Below are 22,245 nucleotides of genomic sequence, written 5' to 3'. Positions count from 1 at the left end.
AAGTTCAATTATATTCTAATTTACACTCATAAAAACAGCAACATACATACATATTACAAATATATTACTATTATTTTATTCACAAATGAAATCTCATAACTAAAATATAATGATGAGAATAAAATATACCTAAATGTATTTTGGTGTGTCTTCACAGCATATACACATATCGTCTATAAGAAAACTAATTCTTCAGTTTATAATAAAATTCTGCTATATTTACATATTATTCACATAAATACTCAAACATTTAATTTCTGAACACGGTTAGGGAAAGCACTATACAGATACAGTAAATAAGTATAAATCTATATTCATTCAATATCAAACAACAACCTTAAATAGTATGCCTTGAATATATATTGAAAAAAGCCAATTTTTACAACGTTTGCAAAGAAGTTAGCAAGTGAATTCTGATATTTTATTTCTGGTGGTAAAACATTAAACAATTTAATTTTGCTAAATAATAACGTGTTTGGGCAAAAAATGTATTTGGCGGCTTTGGCGTACGTCCGCCGCATTACCTAATTTTATTTTGTAGGCTACTCGTTTGTTCACTTATAATTTTTGCTTCTCAAATAGAATAATTTTAATACCTTATAATCATACAAAAAACTCAAAAAATGAGAGGCAGATTTTTAGTTTTAAAAACAAATGAAATGCCGATTATACTCCCTGCTTTTTCTTGATATATCTTATAAACTGTTTCTGCAAACCAGTTATTGATTTTAAATATACGTTCCCCCAGTACAATATTGCAAATTCCAATCTACTGTGGATGAAATATGACCAAGTTTCAATTAAAAAAGTGATAGACACATTTAGGATTGCATTTTGTCTGTTACAGACAAACATAACGTCTTATTCCCCGGTGTCAAGCAGATCAACTAGATCAAGCGCCACTATCGGTCATCACCACTTCCATGGACTCCACCTCCAACAGAATTCTGCCAACAACGTACGTCATCGTGATTCCATGTCGAGCAGTGCAGGTGCATCATCAGTTCGTCGTCTGATCGGCGTGGTGCGCTCCACTCCGTCACAGTTCGGACCCGTCTACTCGAGGCGTGTCATTCACAAGAACTGGGCAGCGCTGTGTTTGGCGAACGCTCTACTCACTTCTGCAATTGTACCGTTGTTGGGTCTTCAGAGTTCCATCTCTTCGTGGTGGTGGCCTCCGGGTGGTGGTGGTGGTACCGGAACACGAATTTCCGCCAAGTGGTTCTACCTTAGTGCCGACATCGGCTCTCTACTGCTAGGATCTCTGTTCGCTATCGGCTCTCTCTCGTCTCTCTTCATTGTCGCAATCATCAAGCGGCTGGGCACTAATACCACTATAAATGTGAGCTATGGCTGTGCGTTCCTTTTTTTCTTGGCTCATCTTTATCCGAAACTCTATACTCTGATCCCCAGTTACTTAATAATGGGGATCAGCTTAGGGCCTCTAGCCGGGGCGAAGGTCACAGCCTTGATGGCACTCGCTTCAAAGTACTCGTTCGTGTTGTCTGACGAAGAAGAAGATGAAATAGAACACGTAGAAGTATCCAACAGAAGGGACGCGATAATTCACAAGTTGGCGAGGTGGATGCAGACCACTCAAGATTGTGGACTCGTGTTCGGTAACCTGCTGACAGGGATGGTGATGTGGTACACTTGGAGTATTGCACAGGATGTCCACAGCACTCGTGTGGCGATAGACTCCATGTACGTGTTGGACGAAGTGGGAGAGAGAATATGTGGTGCTGCTGCGTGCCCAGTGGCTTTCGACTTCCATAGTCTCCCCTCTCCGGACTTGTCTACCAACAGATCCTCCTCGGACGACTCATCACTAGTACTCCCGTGCAAATCCTGCATGTTTCTGGCCAGTGTCTTCATCGGATTCGGTATAATGGCTTGGATCGTAGCTGTGGTCTTCACTGATCGTCTTATCGTTTACCAAGATTCATCTGAGAAAAATGACTTTGCCAAGTCCTACAAAGTTATGACTGACACATTCAAGGATCCACATCTTCAACTGGTGGTGCCACTTGCCCTCTACATCGGACTCACTCAAGGTTTCATGTATGCAGATTTTACCAAGGTGAAATATTTAAATTTATTTCAATTTGATAACAAATAAGTTTTTTGTGTAAATTATTTATCTGTAATGTTATTGTGATTTTTGTTGTTGAGTTCAAATCTTCTCAAAGTAACTAGTTAAAACAATTGTTTTTATTCTGAAACAACAGCAGTTTCACTTCATGTAAGTGTAAAATACAGTAGATGTCCAATTATCCAAGACACCGGTTAACTGAGGCCGTTTAATTAATTAATAATATATTAAGAAGCGTATACAAAACGACTGAAGATACCATGTCTATGTTCGATGGTCGAGGCGCGGACACCACGGCGCGGCACGTTTTGCCGTCTGCCCGTTGTTATTTCAAACAATAATGAACGGTGTCAGAACGCGCCTATTGGTTGCAGCTAAATAGCAAGTCACGTAATTTATTGTATAAATCAATAATTTTTATTAATCAACACTGAGTTTTTCTATAAATTAAGATATGTTATTGAAATTTCCGAATTATCCGAATTTGTCTGTGTTCAAGATAGTTCATGCCCCGTTTAGCTCACTCGAACTTCAACTGTATTAGCAAGCAAACCAGAATATGTAGGCTGTTGGAGTGATGGGATTTGTGTTGCCATTTCAATTATTGACAGTTAAATCTAGATTAGAAAGTAGTTAAAACATTTTGTTCTACATTTAACGCAAGAATGGTGTCAAATTGTGATCCTAAAACCTAATCAATCAACTCATATTTAACAAATATTCCCATGCATAAGTCTATCCTGGTTATTCATAAAACCTCATAAAAATAACAACATAACAAGTTGATCACATGTAAAAGTCTACTTTTTGTAAAATTCTTAATTGCTTTGCTATCTGTAGAATTTTAAATTTGCAGGTAGTCTCATAGAAAAATGTTAGCATCACATATGGTTTCTAGTATACCCAAACTGTAAAATATTAATACCCCTAATTTGGAACCAAATTTCTCATTTATTCTGTTTTCTGGTTTTGTTTCTATTTATTCTGTTTTTCATTCATTTGGCATTTTTTTTGACGTGACAACGTCTTAAATTAGGTTGCGGCTCGGAGTCACTCATGAAAAAGTGTAACGCCCGGTAACGTTATGATGCCCGTCCAGTGGGTCCGCCGCACGGGATCCGCACGGGATAAAGCAGATAACTGTGGGTCCGCCGCACGGGATAAAGCAGATAACTATGTTTATTCGTGAAAATGTGGAGTGCTTAGATTCGTCATTTACAACAACTACAACAATAAAGGTAAATAATTGTACACTGATATTTCATTATCGTAAACTATGATTGATTGATTAATTGTTAGATTGACACAAAAGTTGAGAAACTGAGTTTATAGGTTATGTCATACTATTGACAAATGTTGATAGTGTTAAGTAAATTATTAGTTTAAATCACTCTGCAATCAATCGTAATTCAGTCGATTGAGAAGAAACAGCGCGTATTGCTAGTCAAACATTTAAAATAACAAATTATAACCTCTAACCTGTCATAACAGTGCGACCAAACAAACGAACTAAACCGACCAATCACCACGCGCGGAGTTAGAATTTAACTGTGTTTAGCAAGAATTTCAAATTCCAATTTTAGTAAATGTTTTATTCAACTTTACCATTTACAATAACAAATTTTAATTAATTTCAAATTATGTACAATGTTTTAGTAAACAAAATATATTTCTATAGTTAAAATTTGTGCAATTCTTATTTTCATTCAATTCCTTGTTCCTATTGTGCAATTTAATAATATTCATATCAATAAATATTCTACCGAGAAAAAGACGTTGTCACGTAAAATCTTCGCCCGTAAAACCGACTTTACAGGCAACCATAATTTTTTTTTTCATAAAAAATCCCAAAACTTAGCCTACCTACCTTTCTTTGTAGTTACTTTGTAGGTTATATAAATCAAATGAACCAATGAAAAATTAAATTGTTTTTAAGGTTTCAAAGAGGCAAAATCTCAAAATGTACGATATAGTTTTAATACTACTAGACAACACTATTTACTTACAATGATTGTTTCGTATAAAATTTGCATTAGTTTACCACTCCTAAAACATTTTGGGTTAGTTTGTTGTATTATTTTATTATTTAAACAAATCTGTTATTCCGATTTTATTCTGGCTTGTTTATTAAAAATATATAAAAAACCATAATCAAAATTGATCTCTTACAAATTTAAAACAAACTATGAATTTTCTTTTTTTTCTGGCTGATTTAAATTCTATGAAATTGAGCTACAGTTTAAATCAAATTTTCACTCTAATTATTTATTCTTTAACCATCTCAGTGAATAATTTATCGTTTTCAAGATTATGAATGATAATGACAGTTCTATTTGTCTTAAGTAATACACATATCATTCACACAGGAACTGACTGTACTATATTGACTTTTGGTTACAAGCAACCATTTCATAAAACTTATTAGGGTAAAAATATTAATGTTAGTTTTAATTCTCATAACAAACACATCCAAACTATAGAAGGGGTGTTTAAAAAGCCAGTCTAAAGTAGTTGTATTTATTTAATGTTAAGTAGTTTAAACTTGTAAATTTTCTACAAGATTAGAATTTAACTTTTAAAAATTTTACTCAGCTGAATATATAATGTGGTATTGTGTTACAGTCATATGTGGTGTGCTCCCTGGACCTGTACAATGTTACATGGGTATTTGTAGCATTAGGAGTGCTACAGTGTATTGCCGGGTGCACTGTCAGTTTGGTTCTACAGCAAATAAAGAGGCTCTATGTAATATGTGAGTAACTTATTTACAACAATACTTACAAACTATTAGAACAATACTTTAAAGTTACATTTTATATCCAGTTACCAGTAATGATAATCAAGTTATTTTTTCTAAACAAAGTCTATATCTTGTTTTAAACTGTAATTTACTGTACCTAATTCAAATTCTGATAAAAATATTTCATATTACATACTTTGGATTAAGCCAAAACAATACTCAACAAACATAATAAATAATTAACATACACTTTTTTAAAGTTAATTTCACATTATTTTAAATATAACGATTATTTCTAAGTAATCTTTAACATTGTAAAATCATTCCTAAATTAAAAAAAAAAAAAAAAAAAAAAAAAAAAAAAAAAAAAAAAAAAAACTTAAGATATGAAATGAAATATGCCTTTATTTAAGAGGCGGAGTTAGGGCTATTTAGCCCTCTCTACCATAGTGATGGGAGAATCGAATACTTTAAAGAATCGAATACAGTGAATTCGAATTCACCCCTGTATTCGAATATGTATTCGAATACTTGTATTCGAATTCTTTTGCTCAGCTGAGCGTTTCTAACAGACAGGTCTGGACCTGTCTTACTTGTTTGTCACGAATTCATCACTGTATTCGAATATGTATTCGAATACTTTGGCTTTTGGTGCCTCGTATAAACAAGTCATACCCATGATATACGAACTTCAGAAGAAATATCTTTATTTACCTGCTACTTAAGTTCCGTCTGAAAGACTATTTTCCACAGCAGGTCCTGTTACTAATTACCGTAGAAATAGACTGAAGCCAGAAACCCTCAATAATATTTTGTTTTTACACAACTATATAAAATAAATATTCATATTTGTTTTTATTGCTTAGAACTGTAACTCAGTTATAATATATATATATATATATATATATATATATATATATATATATATATATATATATATATATATACATATATATATATATGATATATAATATAATATGTATTTTTAAATTTAATAATCATACAATTAATTATACTTTTTTTAAAGTATTAAAATTTGTAATTATTTTTTCAAATTATGAATCTCCCCTAAATTATTTATTTCAAAGTCTCCATATATGTATTCATTTTAAACATCATATGAATACGAATACAGCTCTTGGATATTTTATTTGAATACTATTTGTCAGAATAAACGAATACTCCAGGTTTGAATTCAATTCTTCCAGAGAAATTGTATTCATTTCAAAAGTATTCGAATCCATTTTGATGTATTCGAATACGTGAATACTCTGGCTGTATTCGAATACTATTCGATTCTGTATTCGATTCTCCCATCACTACTCTACCATTCAACCTCAAGGTAAGATGTCTAATAAACATAAGGAAATCTCTTTCAGCTTGTAGGTTACATGGATGGCAATTAAACAATAAGGTGGTATATTCAACTTGTGCTTATTTCTAAGGTTATTCTTTGAATTTGGGAAAAGGGACTGGAAAATACTATGGTTTGTGTAGGGAAAATTAACCTTAGACAAAATATAAATTAAAGGTAAAGGTACTAATATCATAAGAAAAAAATCTTCCACAGAATAAAAAAACATTACTCTTAAGCCATTTTTCTGTTATTCTATTGAATCTAGTTGGATTTTTCTGGATAACTAAATTAAACCGTTTCCTTAAACCAGTGCACAATTCCATATCAGAATCAATTTCCATGGCCTCGCAAAATAGAATTGTGTCCTGACAACACAGTTTTCTAATCTTAATTAGAAAGTTTGAAAGTTGAGCTTTGAGTATAATTTGAAATTATGGTGTTTCCTGTTGGTAACAAACATATTCAGAGTGTTGAGTTTCATATATGCACGTTGAAGAAAGTACAGGTATGTGTCTATTGACTATGTGGAATACACAACACTACTTTTGGGTGGAGCGAGTACGAGCAACAAAAATAAGTTTCCAATTATAATACAACTAATCACTGATATTTCAAGTTTCAGAAAATGGAAAAATATATCAACCTGAAAACCAATACACTTAAACCCTATATCTAGTAACAATACTCCCAGCCTTGCATATGACCTGAATATTCTTCCATATCGAGCTGACTTGGAGAAATCATTAACAAAGAAGTCTGTTATGGAATTATATTTTAAATAAAATATTTATTGTACTATGTAATAATTAACCAACAGCACTGTAAATTATGTCATTCACTTATTAATGTTGTTATGGGCAAAGGCTTTGAGTTGTAAATATAATAAATCAGTTGCTTGAGTTTATGATATAAGATGGAGTTAAAATCCAATATAACAGGCACCTGCAGTATATTTGCATTTACAGCTGATGGCTATAATAGATACCCATTATTTTTCATTCATGGGTTAAATATTTTCAAATGGTTGCCATTCAACTGCAACTTTGTAGAAAATGTTCATAATTCTAACATACTTTCAAATCATGCATGATTCATCAATAAGCAACTTAAGACAAAGGACTTCAAAATTGTTTCCTTTGACTACAATATAAGTTTAGTGAGTTATGAGTTTAGTTTACTGTGTATTATATACAGTATATATTTCTACCATGAACAAATATTGTTTCAACAGATAATGCTTTAAAATTTAAAAACAAATAAAAACACCTCCAAAATGTATGTCTTAAAAGGGGTTAAACCTACTAGAGTGTCACCATAGCCAAATTCATCAGGTAAAATAATTTTCACATAGGGAGTGAACATAAGCAAAGCCTAAATATATTTTTGTTGGCATTTATAATCTGTTCAAGAGTAGGGTTGTAAGTGGAGAGGATGTTGCGAGTACACAAATTATTGTCACTCTTTTTGTGAATAGCTTTATTAATATCTTGATTCAGTACAAAACAATTGTTCTTAACAATCAAACTTTTATATTTAATTCATATTTGTATTGCACTGGGTGTATCAGAACCTTTCACCATTCTTGTTAATGCTTATGGTAAGAGTGGACATTTTCACAACATAAAAATATTGATTGTATTCAGAGCTATGAGAATTGCTAAGTGCTGGTTTCTACTTTCACTTATATTGTTCTTTTGTGCAGCTGTAGGGTTCGTGTTTCATTCCTGCCTTATCCTGGTGCTGCTAAGATGGAAGCCGACAGGAGATGACCCAGCACTACTATATGTCATTGGTGCTGTGTGGGGTGTCTGCAACTCAATCTGGGAGTGCCTTACTTTTAGTGAGTAATAAATTTGATTGTGTAATGTTCTATGATAATATGTAAAATCCAGTGATAAAATCTGTTTCTGTTCTCAACATTTTGTATTTAATAAGCTCTGACAGTAATAACAAAACTTTACTATTTTTAATTATTTTTTTTAATTATGAGGAGATATATATTTGAATAGTTAAAATGGATCCTGAACAGTAAAAATTTGCCTTCAGTATATTTGTTAATATTGTTTGGATATAAACAGCTTTATGGTAATTACGTATTTATGCACCTCAGATTTCACTTTTGAACCTGACGAAGTACAATTACAAGGCATTGGGCTCGTATTACAGGGTGAAAATAATGTCATCTCATAAATGTTAGTCTTTGCACTTCTGACATAATGTTTATAGCACTTATGCCTATTTTAAGTTTATAATACAGTATATCTCTAATGCAGAGTCATTTCATCATCGTGGAGGCCAAAAACTTCACTGGTTCTCGTCGGTAGGTGTTGTTTGCTTGGCTGAACTGTCAATACTGAAAGTTCTGAAGTAAAATTCTAAAATTTTTAATCCTATTGGAAATGGAAATTAAATAATTAAGACAGACACTTTCAGGAGATCTCCTAAAGGAAAATATATCCTTGGCAAAAAGTGAGAAAGACAGCGCAATCCCTAGTACAGTTGGAATTCCTGTAAACAAAACAAATCTTGAAGGAAAATTTAATAGAAAAAGGTGTTTCAGTCAAAGATACTTGAATATGTAACATTAATAATTAAATTTCATTGGTCTAAGCATGATAAAAATTTACTAACTTGCATAATTAGTATGTTTAAAGTGTGTTATGTTTTTGTAGCGGTTTTGATTCAAGCCATGTAGACGATTTCAATTTTAAATAAGACAGTCCACGTGACAAAACTCAGATTTAAATTAGTTAACCCATTCAGCCTATAAACTAAATAAAAGGTTAATTTTACATACATACAGTATTTTGAGGATAAATGATACTCAATGATACTTAGTTTAGAGTATAGCTTGGAAATTAGCCTTGTGGTGACAATATTTTTTTACACCTAGTGTTATTATTAGTGGATATTTTGATACATTAAGTTGTTTGGCATAGCCATGTAAAGTAACAATTTATACACACCTAAACTAGGTACTGTCACAACAGTAAGTTCTTACATTTTTGTTTACATCAATCCATATAACCAATACCAGAAATGTAACATACTTATTTTTTGTGTATCAATAAAACCGTAATCATGTTCTTTGGTAATGTATTCTGTATATTTTAATTCCATAAACTAATTGGGAGTAAAAAGTGCATAAATATTACTGTACATAGATTCAAACAGAGGGTAATAAACTGTGCTGTGTGATCATTAAAGTTTAGATTTTTGTCAATGATGAATTTCAGAAATTTTGTTGAATTATGAGATGGTATTACTGAATTGTCAGTTTATATTTTCAAATGAAGATTTGTTTAATTTGAGGTGGAATCAAAACCAACTGATATATTTCCATGGACTGTCAATAAGTCTTTTACGTTTTTTAAGATTTAAATTTCTTATGCTTTCTAAATCTTCCAAAGTTTTGTGTTTATAAAGTAGAGACGTGTGCACATACAATTGTCCAGTTAAGATTACTTACATTTTCGATGTCATTAATATATAGAGTGTAAAATGTCTAGAAATACCTTAATATTTTAAACCAAAGCAGATAAAATCTACAAGTTTTGCACAATGTTATATGGCCATCTTAACTACTTTTTTATGCAATACCCATGACACTCCTACATTGGGGGAACAGCACATGGTGAGTGTCATGGAAATGTAAGTGTAATCTTTGGTTAATATGCGTATCATTTTAAAGGTCCTTATTATTAGAACACAATGCTACAAACCAAACTTCATAAGCTTAAGTCATTACAAAATGATATCTGTTGCATTAAGAAAAAGATTGAACCTTTAAACAGTCACCATTTTGTATAGGACAAAAGATTTAACAATCTCCATCAGAAAATAGAGTATTTTGAGTACTGAATTTTGTAAAATAATTTAAACTTTCAGTATTGAATTCCGGTAGTTCAAAAGAATATTTGGCTGTCTGCAGATAATTTATGCATCTTGTATATTAAGAAAGGCAATGAACAGAGAACAAATTTTGTACAAATTGGGTTTTTATTTAACTGTCTATTTTTAATTCTAGATCTAAGACCCTGCATTTAAGCCTAAAAGGTCTTTTGTACCTCCTTTACTTGTCCTCGTAAAATTTGAAGTTTGTGCACAAACCTATGTCATTTGTGGAATCCTGTTCTTGATCTCCATTGACCTTTGCTCATATAAATCCTAGACACCTTTGCCTTGATGCATAAATAGCATGATATTTGTCACATGTGCTCTGCTGATTCTTTTGCTTCTCCACAGAGTTTGCATTCGTCAGTGAGATTTAAACCCATCTTTATTAGATGCTGATGAAGAGGGTTGTATCCTGTTCGAATTTAAGTACCAACAATATATCCTCCTTACCTAGGTCTAGGAGTCTAGTTCAATGTTTAAAATAAGGAAATTTTTGATTTTCTAAGATCTAGGTACTTTCTCCTCATCTCAGGTCTGAGTTTATTCCCAGTCATTTAGAACATCCCTGCTGTATGAGAAGGGAATTCTGCAGCCCTTTTCTAGGTCTACCAACTTGCTTTCAGAGTCTTTCTTGGCCAGAGTATCAGTTATTTTCCCAAGAATATCTCCATGGCTCAATTTTTTCTCTCTGCCAGTATATTTAAAGTATTTCTACATTTCCATACTACCTTAAACTCATAAGTACAGACATCCAATGCCTTTAAAGCAACCAGACTATTGAATAGTAATTCAGCACCTATGATCTCTTTTTAAATAAGCCTTCTGGCACACATTTCAATTGCCATTTCTGCTTAGATTACTACCTTATGAGAGCTGAAATTACACATTTCCTTTTATACTTCTTTGTCTTTATTTGACACTTAGCCGTTATTTGAGTTTACAAGGTCATACTGATCTTCTGCCGCATATTATGGCCCTGTCGTAGACTTGGTCCTGCTGGTTAAGTCCTGCCACTGCTTAACATGATCTTTATTAAATGTCCCAATGGGTAAATTCGTGTACTAATCATACATTGTCTGTATTTTGTAATTTGAAGAAAGTAAACAGAATACCCTTGTCGTCAAAGCACAACGTTTAACCCGCGTTATTTAATCATCTTAAAACTCAGTTGAGGAGTAAGAAATATAAAATAAAATAAATTGGTAACATAACAGTTTTTACTTTGAAATCACTTTTTATGAACATGGGTTTTTAATAATTTAACTATGATTGAAAAGTGCTTTGTCTAATAAAATCGTACTACTGGAACTGTGTGGTACTGTATGATCATTAATTACTCATTGGAATCAGTAACTTTTAATTCTACATGAAACAAGCAACATTTTTAATTCTTGAATTACTTTTATAGACAGACATTCAATCTGAAATTTTCAATTGAAACTATAAACTGTCACTAATCCAAAACAATTGACATTAGACATTAAAAGTTAGCCACACGTGGTTTGTGAAATAGACAATTTTAGAACTTTTTAGGTTAAGTTGAGAAAACATTATTCAGGCAGAATATATTTGCTTTGCGACCAAACAGAAAATTTATAGGTGAATTACGGGTGCATTTAATAACGCTATCCTGCTTTTTTATTTAAAAAAATGTTAATAATAAAGTTATTATTTCTGCTATTTTAATCTAAAAGCCATAATTCAAAGGATTATACAGTATAATTCCTACAGAAGATATTGCACAACAGTGTTATAGTTTTATATTCAAAATATCCTTAGAACTTTATGACTTAGAAAGGGACTGCTTTTGGTAGGTATTATCAACTAATCATCAACATAAAAATTGAAAAACAAGTTACTTTAGTGTATATTGTGATTTTACAGGTCTACTGATTGCTATTTATCCAGACACATGGCAGCCAGCAATAGGCCACCACTACTTTTTCCGCTATTTGGGGTTGGCTCTGGCATTCAGTGTTCACGGTGCTTTTTGCAACCACTTCAAGTTGTACTTCTTGAGCGTGGTGCTGGCGCTAACTGCAGTGTCATACACGGTGCTAGAATGGCGGCTGGCTCAGAACCACAAGACCAACTTGGCAGCATTGTGACCCCGCCATGCTGTCCCCACCTCCTAGTGGCACCGCCACCACCTCCGCCACCGCCCTCGTCGTAATCTGCCTTTTGCTGTGCTGTTGCGGCGTCGGAGAAATATCTCCCACAGACAATAACACCGCACCTAACAGTATTTGGGAGAGGGGGAGGTATAAGAGTGGGGAGAGCAGATAAACATTATAATGAGGAATACCTCACATTGAAGTTGTGATATCAAATTCACTCAATACATAGAAATTTATTTTGTAAAATGTTAAATCATGTTACTTTACTTTTAGGTAACTATGCTAGATCTTGTTCCAAGTACAAATTATAAGACAAAAGTAATAGATTATGGAAAAAAATACCTAATAGTGAAAGGTACATAGTTTAAAAATTAGAGAACTTCATCTTTACTGTTCTTTTATCTATATTTTTACATGCAACTTACAAAAACTAATTTATTTTGTTTGAGTAGATTTTATAATATAATGTAAAATAAAAATGTATTAATTAAAAAAATCAACCCTACCAAATTAACTTGTACAACCAAATAATTCAATATATTTCCAAATAATTTCTCCTACAGTTAATCAAGAACAGTTTTGAATATATTACATCAATAACAAAAATAATTAAAAAATAGAAATCATTTAGCTAAATGTATACATCACTTATGATTTTCAAATATTTTCCACCTTCGCTCTTAATACAAATTTACCTCACTTTAATAGAAATTTCAAAACAGATTTATATATGTTTAAATTTAAAAAACTACATAAACAACAGATGCTAATTCGTATTGTTGAACTTTACAAAAATAGTATCAGTTGTATTTTTAAATAACTATAAATATGTAGGCATTTAAACATTTACTTTTTTATATATGAAATTAAGTTTTGTATTAATGTGAATGTGTTATGACCGTCAAGCAAGCTTAAATTTAGGAATAAAACTGTTATCATCATTGAAATTATACATTATTATTTGATGACTCATTTCAATTTAGAATCTTAGCCTATCTAGTCCACTTAGAAAAAGATTAAAATGAAATTACTGTAAATTATTTAATAACAGATTCCTCAAATTTCAGAGCAGTGTTAGGACAGGAAATATCTAATATTATAATGTTCTTAACCTATATTAATATATTTATGTAATACTTTACTAGAAAATACTTTCCTAACAATTTTTTGTGAACAAAAATAAAGTGCTAAGATGTAAATACATGACAGTATTTATAAAACTGCTTTGGCCACATTCTTATACTTCATTCAAATGTTTAAAAAATATACTGTACAATTTTCAATTTCAATTATTCATGTTCAATTCTTGATTTGATTGAAACTCATGTATGTTATACAAACTGTTAGATTAAAATATGTTTACCTATTACACTAATATCGTAAATGCACTCATTTTGATATTTACTGTCTAATAAAGTAACTAAAAATAAAACAAAGTAGGAAAGAATAAACTCAAAAAATGTTCACTGCTCATTTTTTGGATAGGGTAAACCAAATGTACTAATAAAGCATTTCCAAAGACAATAAATGTGTTGTCAAGGGACAAATTACATAATTATATCAATTGATGGCATACATGTTATTTGGAACTAGCCTATAATCTATCAGGTATAAGATATTAATACTAAGTCCTAATATTTGGGCGCCCATACAATTTTTATCGTCAAAGATTTTGTGGGATTTTAGTTCATCTGATGTGAAAATATTGCTGTTGCTAGATACATACTGAGTGTGCTATATAAATTGACATTTTTATAATGATATTTTGCTGACATCACTAGTCAGTCAAGGTCAAACCAGTAGTTCAGGCTTACACACAGCCTAGACCCTTTCACCCATCCCTCATGTTGTTCATCAATTTCTTGAAATTTTCAAAATTAGACCATTTGTTGAAAATACTGGATTTAGAGTTGGTTAAAATTATTGTGACCAGGTTATTGAGAGTATTTTCATACAGCTTCAACACCCTCAGCATTCGAGACCTTTTCATATTTTTATGTTTACCTCCAACAGTATTGCATTACAGACTACAAACAAATATTTTCAAACTTTATAATAACAATCATATGACCATGGTTTAACTATTTCCAAGATACAGTCATACCTTTTCAAAAGTAACGTGAATAACATATTTCTAAACCACTTGTTTAATGGTGTTATAGTTGAACGCCTATCATAAACAACTTTATACAAATTATATTTATAATAATAAATTGTTATCTGTTAGTGTCTCACAACAGACTTTTCACTCTTGATGTTAAACTTTATGCTAATCTAAGTAAGTAAGCTATTCTTGTCTGACTAAAACAAGAAGTTTAAAACATGTCTACAAGCTCCAGTGACATAACAAAAAAACACAAGATACTGAAGAATCAATTGTAATAAAAAATGTGCAACTGTATTAACACCTTCTTGTACTATACAATATTATTTGTATTGTTAGTTGTAACAAGTTATAAAAATTGTAAGGTCAAGTCAGAATCTGCTCACTTACCTCTACTAGTGACTACAGTCGGCATGCGCCCATTGTATTTTAACTATAAGGACTGTTTTAACCATATAAGGACAACTATACTGATAATGTCAAACTCATCACATGGAAGTAAAGAAGAAAGCTGATAGTGACAATATATATCCGGCAATCCTCAGCTTTTGCTATCTGCTTTCATGATCTGTTTGATTAATCCTTGACAGCAACAACTTTACGAAACGCCCTGAAAAATGGATACAACATCATTATTCTTCTGTTTACCTCTGGTGATACTTGAAATGCTATTGTAATTTATTATTGTGCAATATATGTTTAAGCAAGCTTCTCAAAACCCTCTTTGATGGAATAGCATAATTTAAGAAAAATTTAATCATATTAGCATGCATTTGTTTTGGAAAAATGTACAATGTTGAATGTACTAGTATTCCAAATGTATGTTCAATCTGTATCACATATTTATGTGATTATATTCCCATCTTAATTTATTTGGATCTCAAAGAGTTCTTTCTATCTCTCTATCGTTTGATATATTCACGATTATCCAGTATTAATAACTACATTGATTCCCTGATGTTTGCTGACTGTTTGTACTTGAGTTCTTTCACACAAAATGACATAGGTAATCATATATTTCAGTAAGCTGGCTGGGTGAAGTCCAGTATTAAGTATTATGATTGTAACATTCAGATAATCTAGCTGAATTTCCAATAATGTTGTTCACTTGCTATAATTCATTTAACTTACATACAGGAATTTTAATCCTTGGATAAAAGTAATCTATAATCATTTATGCATAAACAGATTAAATAATAGGTAGGAAGGTAATGGCTATTAGGGAGTCTGGTGGGCTGGAGTATCTCCCAAAAGGAATGAGTTCTGGCTGCACTTCCCCAGATAATATTAGAGCATACAAACACAATTTTTTGTCAATTTTAAATTAATTTGCTTCAGGAGCAGAAATCCAATTCCTCCAGATTCTTATTATATAGGATCCTATTGTATATTATTATATAATTAAAAATTCAGGACTCAAACAATTAATTTTAATCTACTTTAATTTAAAGTAATTTGACTTACAAGAAATACAGATCATGCATTATTTCTAAAGAAAACTTTAAGATTTAAGGACTAGACTTATTCAATCATAGTATAATACACTTTTTAATTAATTTAGTTTATCATAAATAAAAATTCCATGTTGCTCTACCACACATTTTAGAGAAAAGAGGGCCTCAAAATGTTTTCATCTACTCTTAAACTTTACGAGAAGAACTTATCCACATTATAGAAGAAAATGCAAACTAAGCATTATTCCTGACTAATTATGGTCTCAAGATACTGCACTTAGTAAACGATTGTTTAATATATTTTTTTAGGATAAAATACAAATAATAACCAATAAATTAAAACTATAATTTTAATCTGAGTATTCTATTTTAAATGGATATTTACATTTTAAATTATACAAAAATTTACTGTTATCTTTAATTTAAAAAGCTGTTATTTAGTTTGATACATGTCTGTTATCTCAAGTGCAAAATAAAAACCTTACCCTAACTAAAAATATCACTAATTAAATAAGCCTTAAATTAATTAAACAAATAGTTACTGAAACTACTTGTTTCAGTATATAATCATCAGCGTTCACCACTAATAAAGTGCAGTAGCAAAAATGTTACAAATAAGTATCAAACAAGTAATTAGTTGTCAAGACGTGTAAAGGGAAGTAGCCTAAACACAAACAGAACTTAAATATATTTTTTAAATCATTTTTGACCTCCTGAAGATAGGACTCTTGTTAACACATTTTTCACTCTTTTGAATGACTTTGGTATACAATATTATTGTGAAATCTGTGTTTTCTTATCATGACTGAAAACATGCATTTCTGATTTTATCGCTGAGGTGGGGTCAGGACCTTCCAAAGTTCTCTATGACTATGCATAGAAATTAATCTGTCAAAGGTCTGGTTGTTTCTTTTGGCAGCAGCTTCATTTGGATTGCAACCTTTCCAGGCTGATCTCTGTATACCATTCTAGTTCAAACTAGTGGTGACCTTTTATTGCTGGTGCCATATTTAGACTGAAAGGTGCACAATGCCACTTCATCCAGATGCAAGAAATGGTTATAGCTACAGAAGTTTCTGTGCTGGATTACATAATAACTAAATCTTCTGTTCCTAGAAGCATGGAAGAAAGTGTTGTATGTACTGCTTATGTACAAACTTAGTGATTACATCATCTACCCTGAATGCTCAGGATTCATTCACGAGTACAAGCTTACATTAGAACTTCGTATCCCTTTGGTTACTTACTATGTATTTATTGTAAACTGCACGAAAATAGTCCAATGACATTTGGCCAGTGTTTCGATATCACTGCTGACCACAAGATGTTCCCGCAGTGACTATTTTCACATACTGCTAATTTACAGGTTGTTTACAAAACAGATGAATGAAACAAATTTACTGTTTTTACTGTTACAGTTAATGATGTTTGTTTATTCCAAGAGTGTTTATGCTGTAGGAACCAGTAATTTTCCTTACACATAAAACTAGCAATAGTATTGGTTGCAGGGTCTAGTAGAAAGGATTCAGATACACCAGCCACCATCAGACTATTTTCGTGTGGGCTGCTTAAGTTCCACACCAATAGTCTCTTGGCAAGTTTTATCCAGATAAGAAATAAAGTAGCTAAGCTGTGACATTTTCTGTGACACACAAGCATAATATATCTGTGCAGTCTCCTTCTTGAGTACAGTTTTATTAAAAATAAGTATTTCACAATTTTCTGATTAGTGTTTTCTTCTTTGTATTTACATATTTATAAACAGGGTGTTCCAGAACTATCTACCAATATTTTCAGGTATTATTTTTGGATCAATGGCAAACGAGAACATCATATTCAAACTTTCCAAAACACAATAATTACCTGATGGTTGCCATTTTACTTTTTCACTTATCTACTTTTAATTTGAGAAGGGCTTGTTGTGATAAGTTGAAATTTGGTATATACCTTTACAACCTGAAGTCCTAACTACTTAAACAAATTTTAATTTCTTATGTTTTAATGAATTTTTAATAAACCTAAAACCTCCAATAGGTAAGGATATTATGACCACCCATCAACAATGTAAGTTATAATCAGTTGTTGATTAGAGCAGCTAAAATAAAAATGGTTGAATGCTGTGGCTCACAGTGTTATCACATAATGACATGGATATTGCTTAGTGCTGTTTTTTAAAAGCAAATTATTTTCCTTATTTATCAACTGATTTTCTTAACTTAGTACCATTGGATTTATAATTAAATCCTAACTAAAATGTAATACTCATTACTTTTTATCATATATAGTTTTTAAGAAATTTATGCTCAATGATTTTAGAAAACCGCCATTTATAAAATAAAAATTCTAAAAAATGGTAATTTTTTCTATAGTTAAAATTTTAGGTTGTAAAGGTATATACCTAATTTCAACTTACTAAAACAAGCCATTCTCAAATTTAAAATAGTTAAATAAAAATGACAGCTATTTGGGTATTTATAAGAGTTTTGGATAGTTTGAATATGATATTTTGGTTAGCCTTTGATACAGGAATAATACCTTAAAATATTTGTAGACAATTCTGGGACATCCTGTATATACAATTTGACTTGTTAAATAATTTTTATATTGTACCTTCTGTTTCAGTGGTATTTTGTTTTCAAATATGGATCTTGTTTTATTTATTTCCTTGATAAATGGCTGACTAACAGCTGCTCAGTGTTTCTTGTCAATGTTGGCAACGTTGTAATCATGTTTATATTCTCAGACTTTTGTCAAACATAACTTTCTATGTACCTATTTTAGTTATATGTTCAATGGTTAGTTTTGTCACTGTAAAGATTGAATTTATGTCTACTGCTGAATTGTATTTTGCTAATGTTATTGTTGTTATATTATGAATGTTATTTTATTTATTGTCTTTGTATATCATGTAAATTAGCTTTGCTGTTGATATTAATGAATCTTGGAACTTATATAGCCTTCAACAAGCGACCAACAGAATTTTAAGTCATACGAAAGCATCATCATACTTATCATTGAATGACCTGAGAATTTTAACGTTTGCCTATTTGGAACTTGCATAAACTACATCATTAAAATTATGGGCAATTGCCTTTTGTTAATTCTCCAAAATAAAGTGTACAATCAAATGATTGACCCTTTTACAAGTAATTACTAACCAAAGTAATGAAATACTGTACCTCAAACCACTTTTGTATAGAAAAAGGTCATTCGGCCGGCATCACTATCTGTTCTAATTTCTAAAATGCATTTTTATGTTTTAACCTAAGTTTTGTGATATCAGTAAGTATTCATAACAGTTAAGGTTTCTTGTTGATATCTATCTAACTCTGTTGAAATATTATGCATGGTGGCGGTCGGGTAAGGCAGTCAAGATAACCGAGTCAAAGCAACATCTAGCATGGCTGTTGCTTCGATTGGTGACCCACTACGTGATCCTGTCCTTGCAAGCAGTCTGCCTGCCCGGCCATTGGTGATGGTTCAGAAGTCACCTTTAAGCTGTTGGTCCCCAGGTTGTGTCAAAGAGGACTTCTTAGCCCTTACTTCGCCTGGTGAAATAAGACATTTCTTACTGTACCTTACTACACTATAGTATGACCTAATATTCTATTACCTTAGATATTTAATATGAAAGCATAGAAAAATAAAAGTTAAATTACTTACAGTTCTGTGGTGAAGCCATAACTTTCTTATGGATAACCTGACCCTTGACCTCACTATTTATTGCAGACTGGCGAAAATCGGTCGGTCAATACCAGTTGTACAGCGTGTTATTTTCTAAACTTCTAAGTGGTTTTATGTCAAATGCTTAGCTTATTTAGCTAAAATTAAAGAGATAAGGATAAATAGTTTATTGTTGATCAACTTTTATTGTTTAAAAAAATAACCTAAATTAATCAAATAATTATACAATGGCTGTATCATTATTTATTTTCTTATAAAATATTAAAAATGTTTGACTGTCTTTCAACTAAAAAAAAACTGTTTATTTTGCATATAATTTTCATGTAGGTACTGTGTTATGAATATGGAAGATGTCTCTATGAATTCTTCATTTATAAAGTACACTGTTGTTCCACTTTTGTGTAAAATGTGTTATGTGTAAAATGTGTTATGTTTAAATGTTTATGTTTAAATGTGTTATGTTTAAAATGTTATTGCAGCTCAAGCATGAAGTTTGCACAACAAGAGTTTATGAGGTGTGCAATCTTCCATATGAAGTCAATGTGCATTACCAGTGTTATGTGCATTACAAGTACACTTGCTACAATATTTTCTTTGCCAACACAGTTTTTAAGAATAGGCAATAATAATAGGATTATCGTATTTAGAGATCCAACAGAATAAAGCACTGTTTCAAATCATTGAGAATAAGAACATCTAATTTTAGAGATTAATTGAAGAAGTTACTGTTATGAAACAATCAAATAAATTGCATAATGATATGTACTTTTGAGAACTGTGGTGTAATAGTAACAATATGAATCGTATTAAATAACAATTTGTGGTAAAGAAATCAGGGAGGGGTTGATTTTAAATGTTGATACCAGAATAACTTTATTTCTAGATATACAGATATTAAAATCTCTCGTCATCTATTTTTTTATTTAATTTAAAATATTCTGATACTTTTAATTTAAAATGTATTCTTGGATATAGTTGGTTCTCAGAAGTTAAGTAATGAAACATAGAAATTAAGAAGAACAGAATTAGGTTCCTTCTTTTAGACCTTTTAGTCACGGCATTATAACAATAGATTATTCTCTAACACAATCAGGGCTTTTTTGGACCGCTTAGTAGCATTGCAGTAAATATATAATAAAGAAAACTATTAATTTGACTATTTTGCGGAAGGAGTTAGCTATGTGATTGATGAAGATACAAAGGTTTGATAAAACCTGAAGGCGTTTGTTAAAACAGAGCTATGAGAATAATGTTATGCATTACTGTTACTTTCAATTTAAGTTTAGGGAAGGGGAAACGTACCATTTCATATTATATGGGGGAGGGGTGCATTAACTTATTATTTTATTGAATGTTATGTATTAATAGAATGCAGAGTGTTTAGAAAATGTTTAACATTTCAACTTGCTAAATGCTACTAAGTATAGCACTTTAAACAGATCACAATTATTTCAGAGATTTTCGTGTTAGAATCAGGGTTGAGTGTAAGTAACCAATACAAATCAATCACTCATAAGTTAATTTTTTTAAATTAAAGTGTAAAAATCAGCAAATACGTGAAAAGTAGAAGTTAATTTAATGCTGAAGTTACTAGCAGGATAAAATTGTCAAGACAATTTTTTATTTCTTTTCTCAGATAATTGAAGGGGGAAAGGATGATTTCCCCAAATATATCAATGCTTGGAACACATCAAAACATTTTTGGGAACGATTTCTTTTGTAAATCACTTGATTTTGCATAATTAAAACAAATGCTGAATACAGAATAATAATCCAATATAGCTGAAAATTAGTGTCAGATTCTAAAAGAAAAGATACTAATTATTGAAAATAGTCTCAATACAAAATAGTGCTGTCATATCTCTGACTTTGTAAACAGTTATCAATCCACTCTAGTAGTAAATATCTACACAAGTATCAAAGAATGGGAATCAAAACTGTACCCACATTTTATCTATACCTGATATTTGAAATCACAATAAAATATACTTTAAATAGAGCTATTTCTTGTTCCTATTAAATAAGAACCAGAATCAAATTTAAAGAAACCTGTAGATATTATTCCACTTCGTAACTAGCCAATAAAGAAAGCCATTGCATCACATTTTTCAAAGGACATTTTAACATGTGGATGTAGGTACTTTTTGTCCATTTACCAGGAGTAGATTATAGAGCGTCTGTGGCATAACTAGGATTTGGTTTTGGAAGGGGGAGGGGTGAATCAGATAGAAAAGCACACCACACTGTGGTAATGAATAGATCTAAAATTTAAAAATTTATCCATAGATTGAAGTAAAACATTTCACTGGTGTATTTCAAACAATTTGGATTGCTGTTATATGAATATTTTATTGATTTTTATGGCTGTTCAAGGGATGTATCCCTCTAGCCTTCTAGTTACGCCACTGTAGAATGCTAATATTAGATTGATAAGATATAGGGTAAACTGTCCATTGACATAGTGCTCATTGAAATTATGATGTTAAGAAAGGTTCAGTTAAGAAAAATTTAAATCTTAAGAAAATATTGAAATGTTTTTTATTATGAATATTATAATAAATGTTACTTTTGTTTATTTGGAAATTCATTACCTAGCTCCATTATTTTTAAAGTCTTCTTTGGTATTTGGCTATTTATTGGATTTACAACATCACTTTACATTTAAAACACTAAAACTAGCAGCACACTATTTATAAATATAGAACAAGGATTCACGTACATGCTTTGCTACCAAATAGCAAACACATTTTTTAATGATTTAACATCTTCAATTGTATAACTACTACACTGAAATACTGAT

At 31.1% G+C, this 22,245-nt stretch overlaps 1 protein-coding gene across 1 annotated transcript; it reads left to right on the top strand.

Moving 5' to 3' along the window:
* The first annotated feature begins 455 nt into the window (after positions 1–455).
* On the top strand, positions 456–22,020 carry LOC124369139 (protein unc-93 homolog A-like). Its single transcript, XM_046826916.1, has 4 exons — positions 456–2,080; positions 4,715–4,844; positions 7,892–8,029; positions 11,971–22,020. Exons 1-4 carry the CDS (start codon positions 779–781, stop codon positions 12,192–12,194), a joined length of 1,794 nt encoding a protein of 597 aa, XP_046682872.1. The 5' UTR covers positions 456–778; the 3' UTR covers positions 12,195–22,020.
* The last annotated feature ends 225 nt before the right edge of the window (positions 22,021–22,245 follow it).

The sequence above is a fragment of the Homalodisca vitripennis genome, chromosome X (genome assembly GCF_021130785.1).
Source record: "Homalodisca vitripennis isolate AUS2020 chromosome X, UT_GWSS_2.1, whole genome shotgun sequence".
Lineage (NCBI taxonomy): Eukaryota > Metazoa > Arthropoda > Insecta > Hemiptera > Cicadellidae > Homalodisca > Homalodisca vitripennis.
This window is presented reverse-complemented; position numbering and strand designations above follow the sequence as displayed.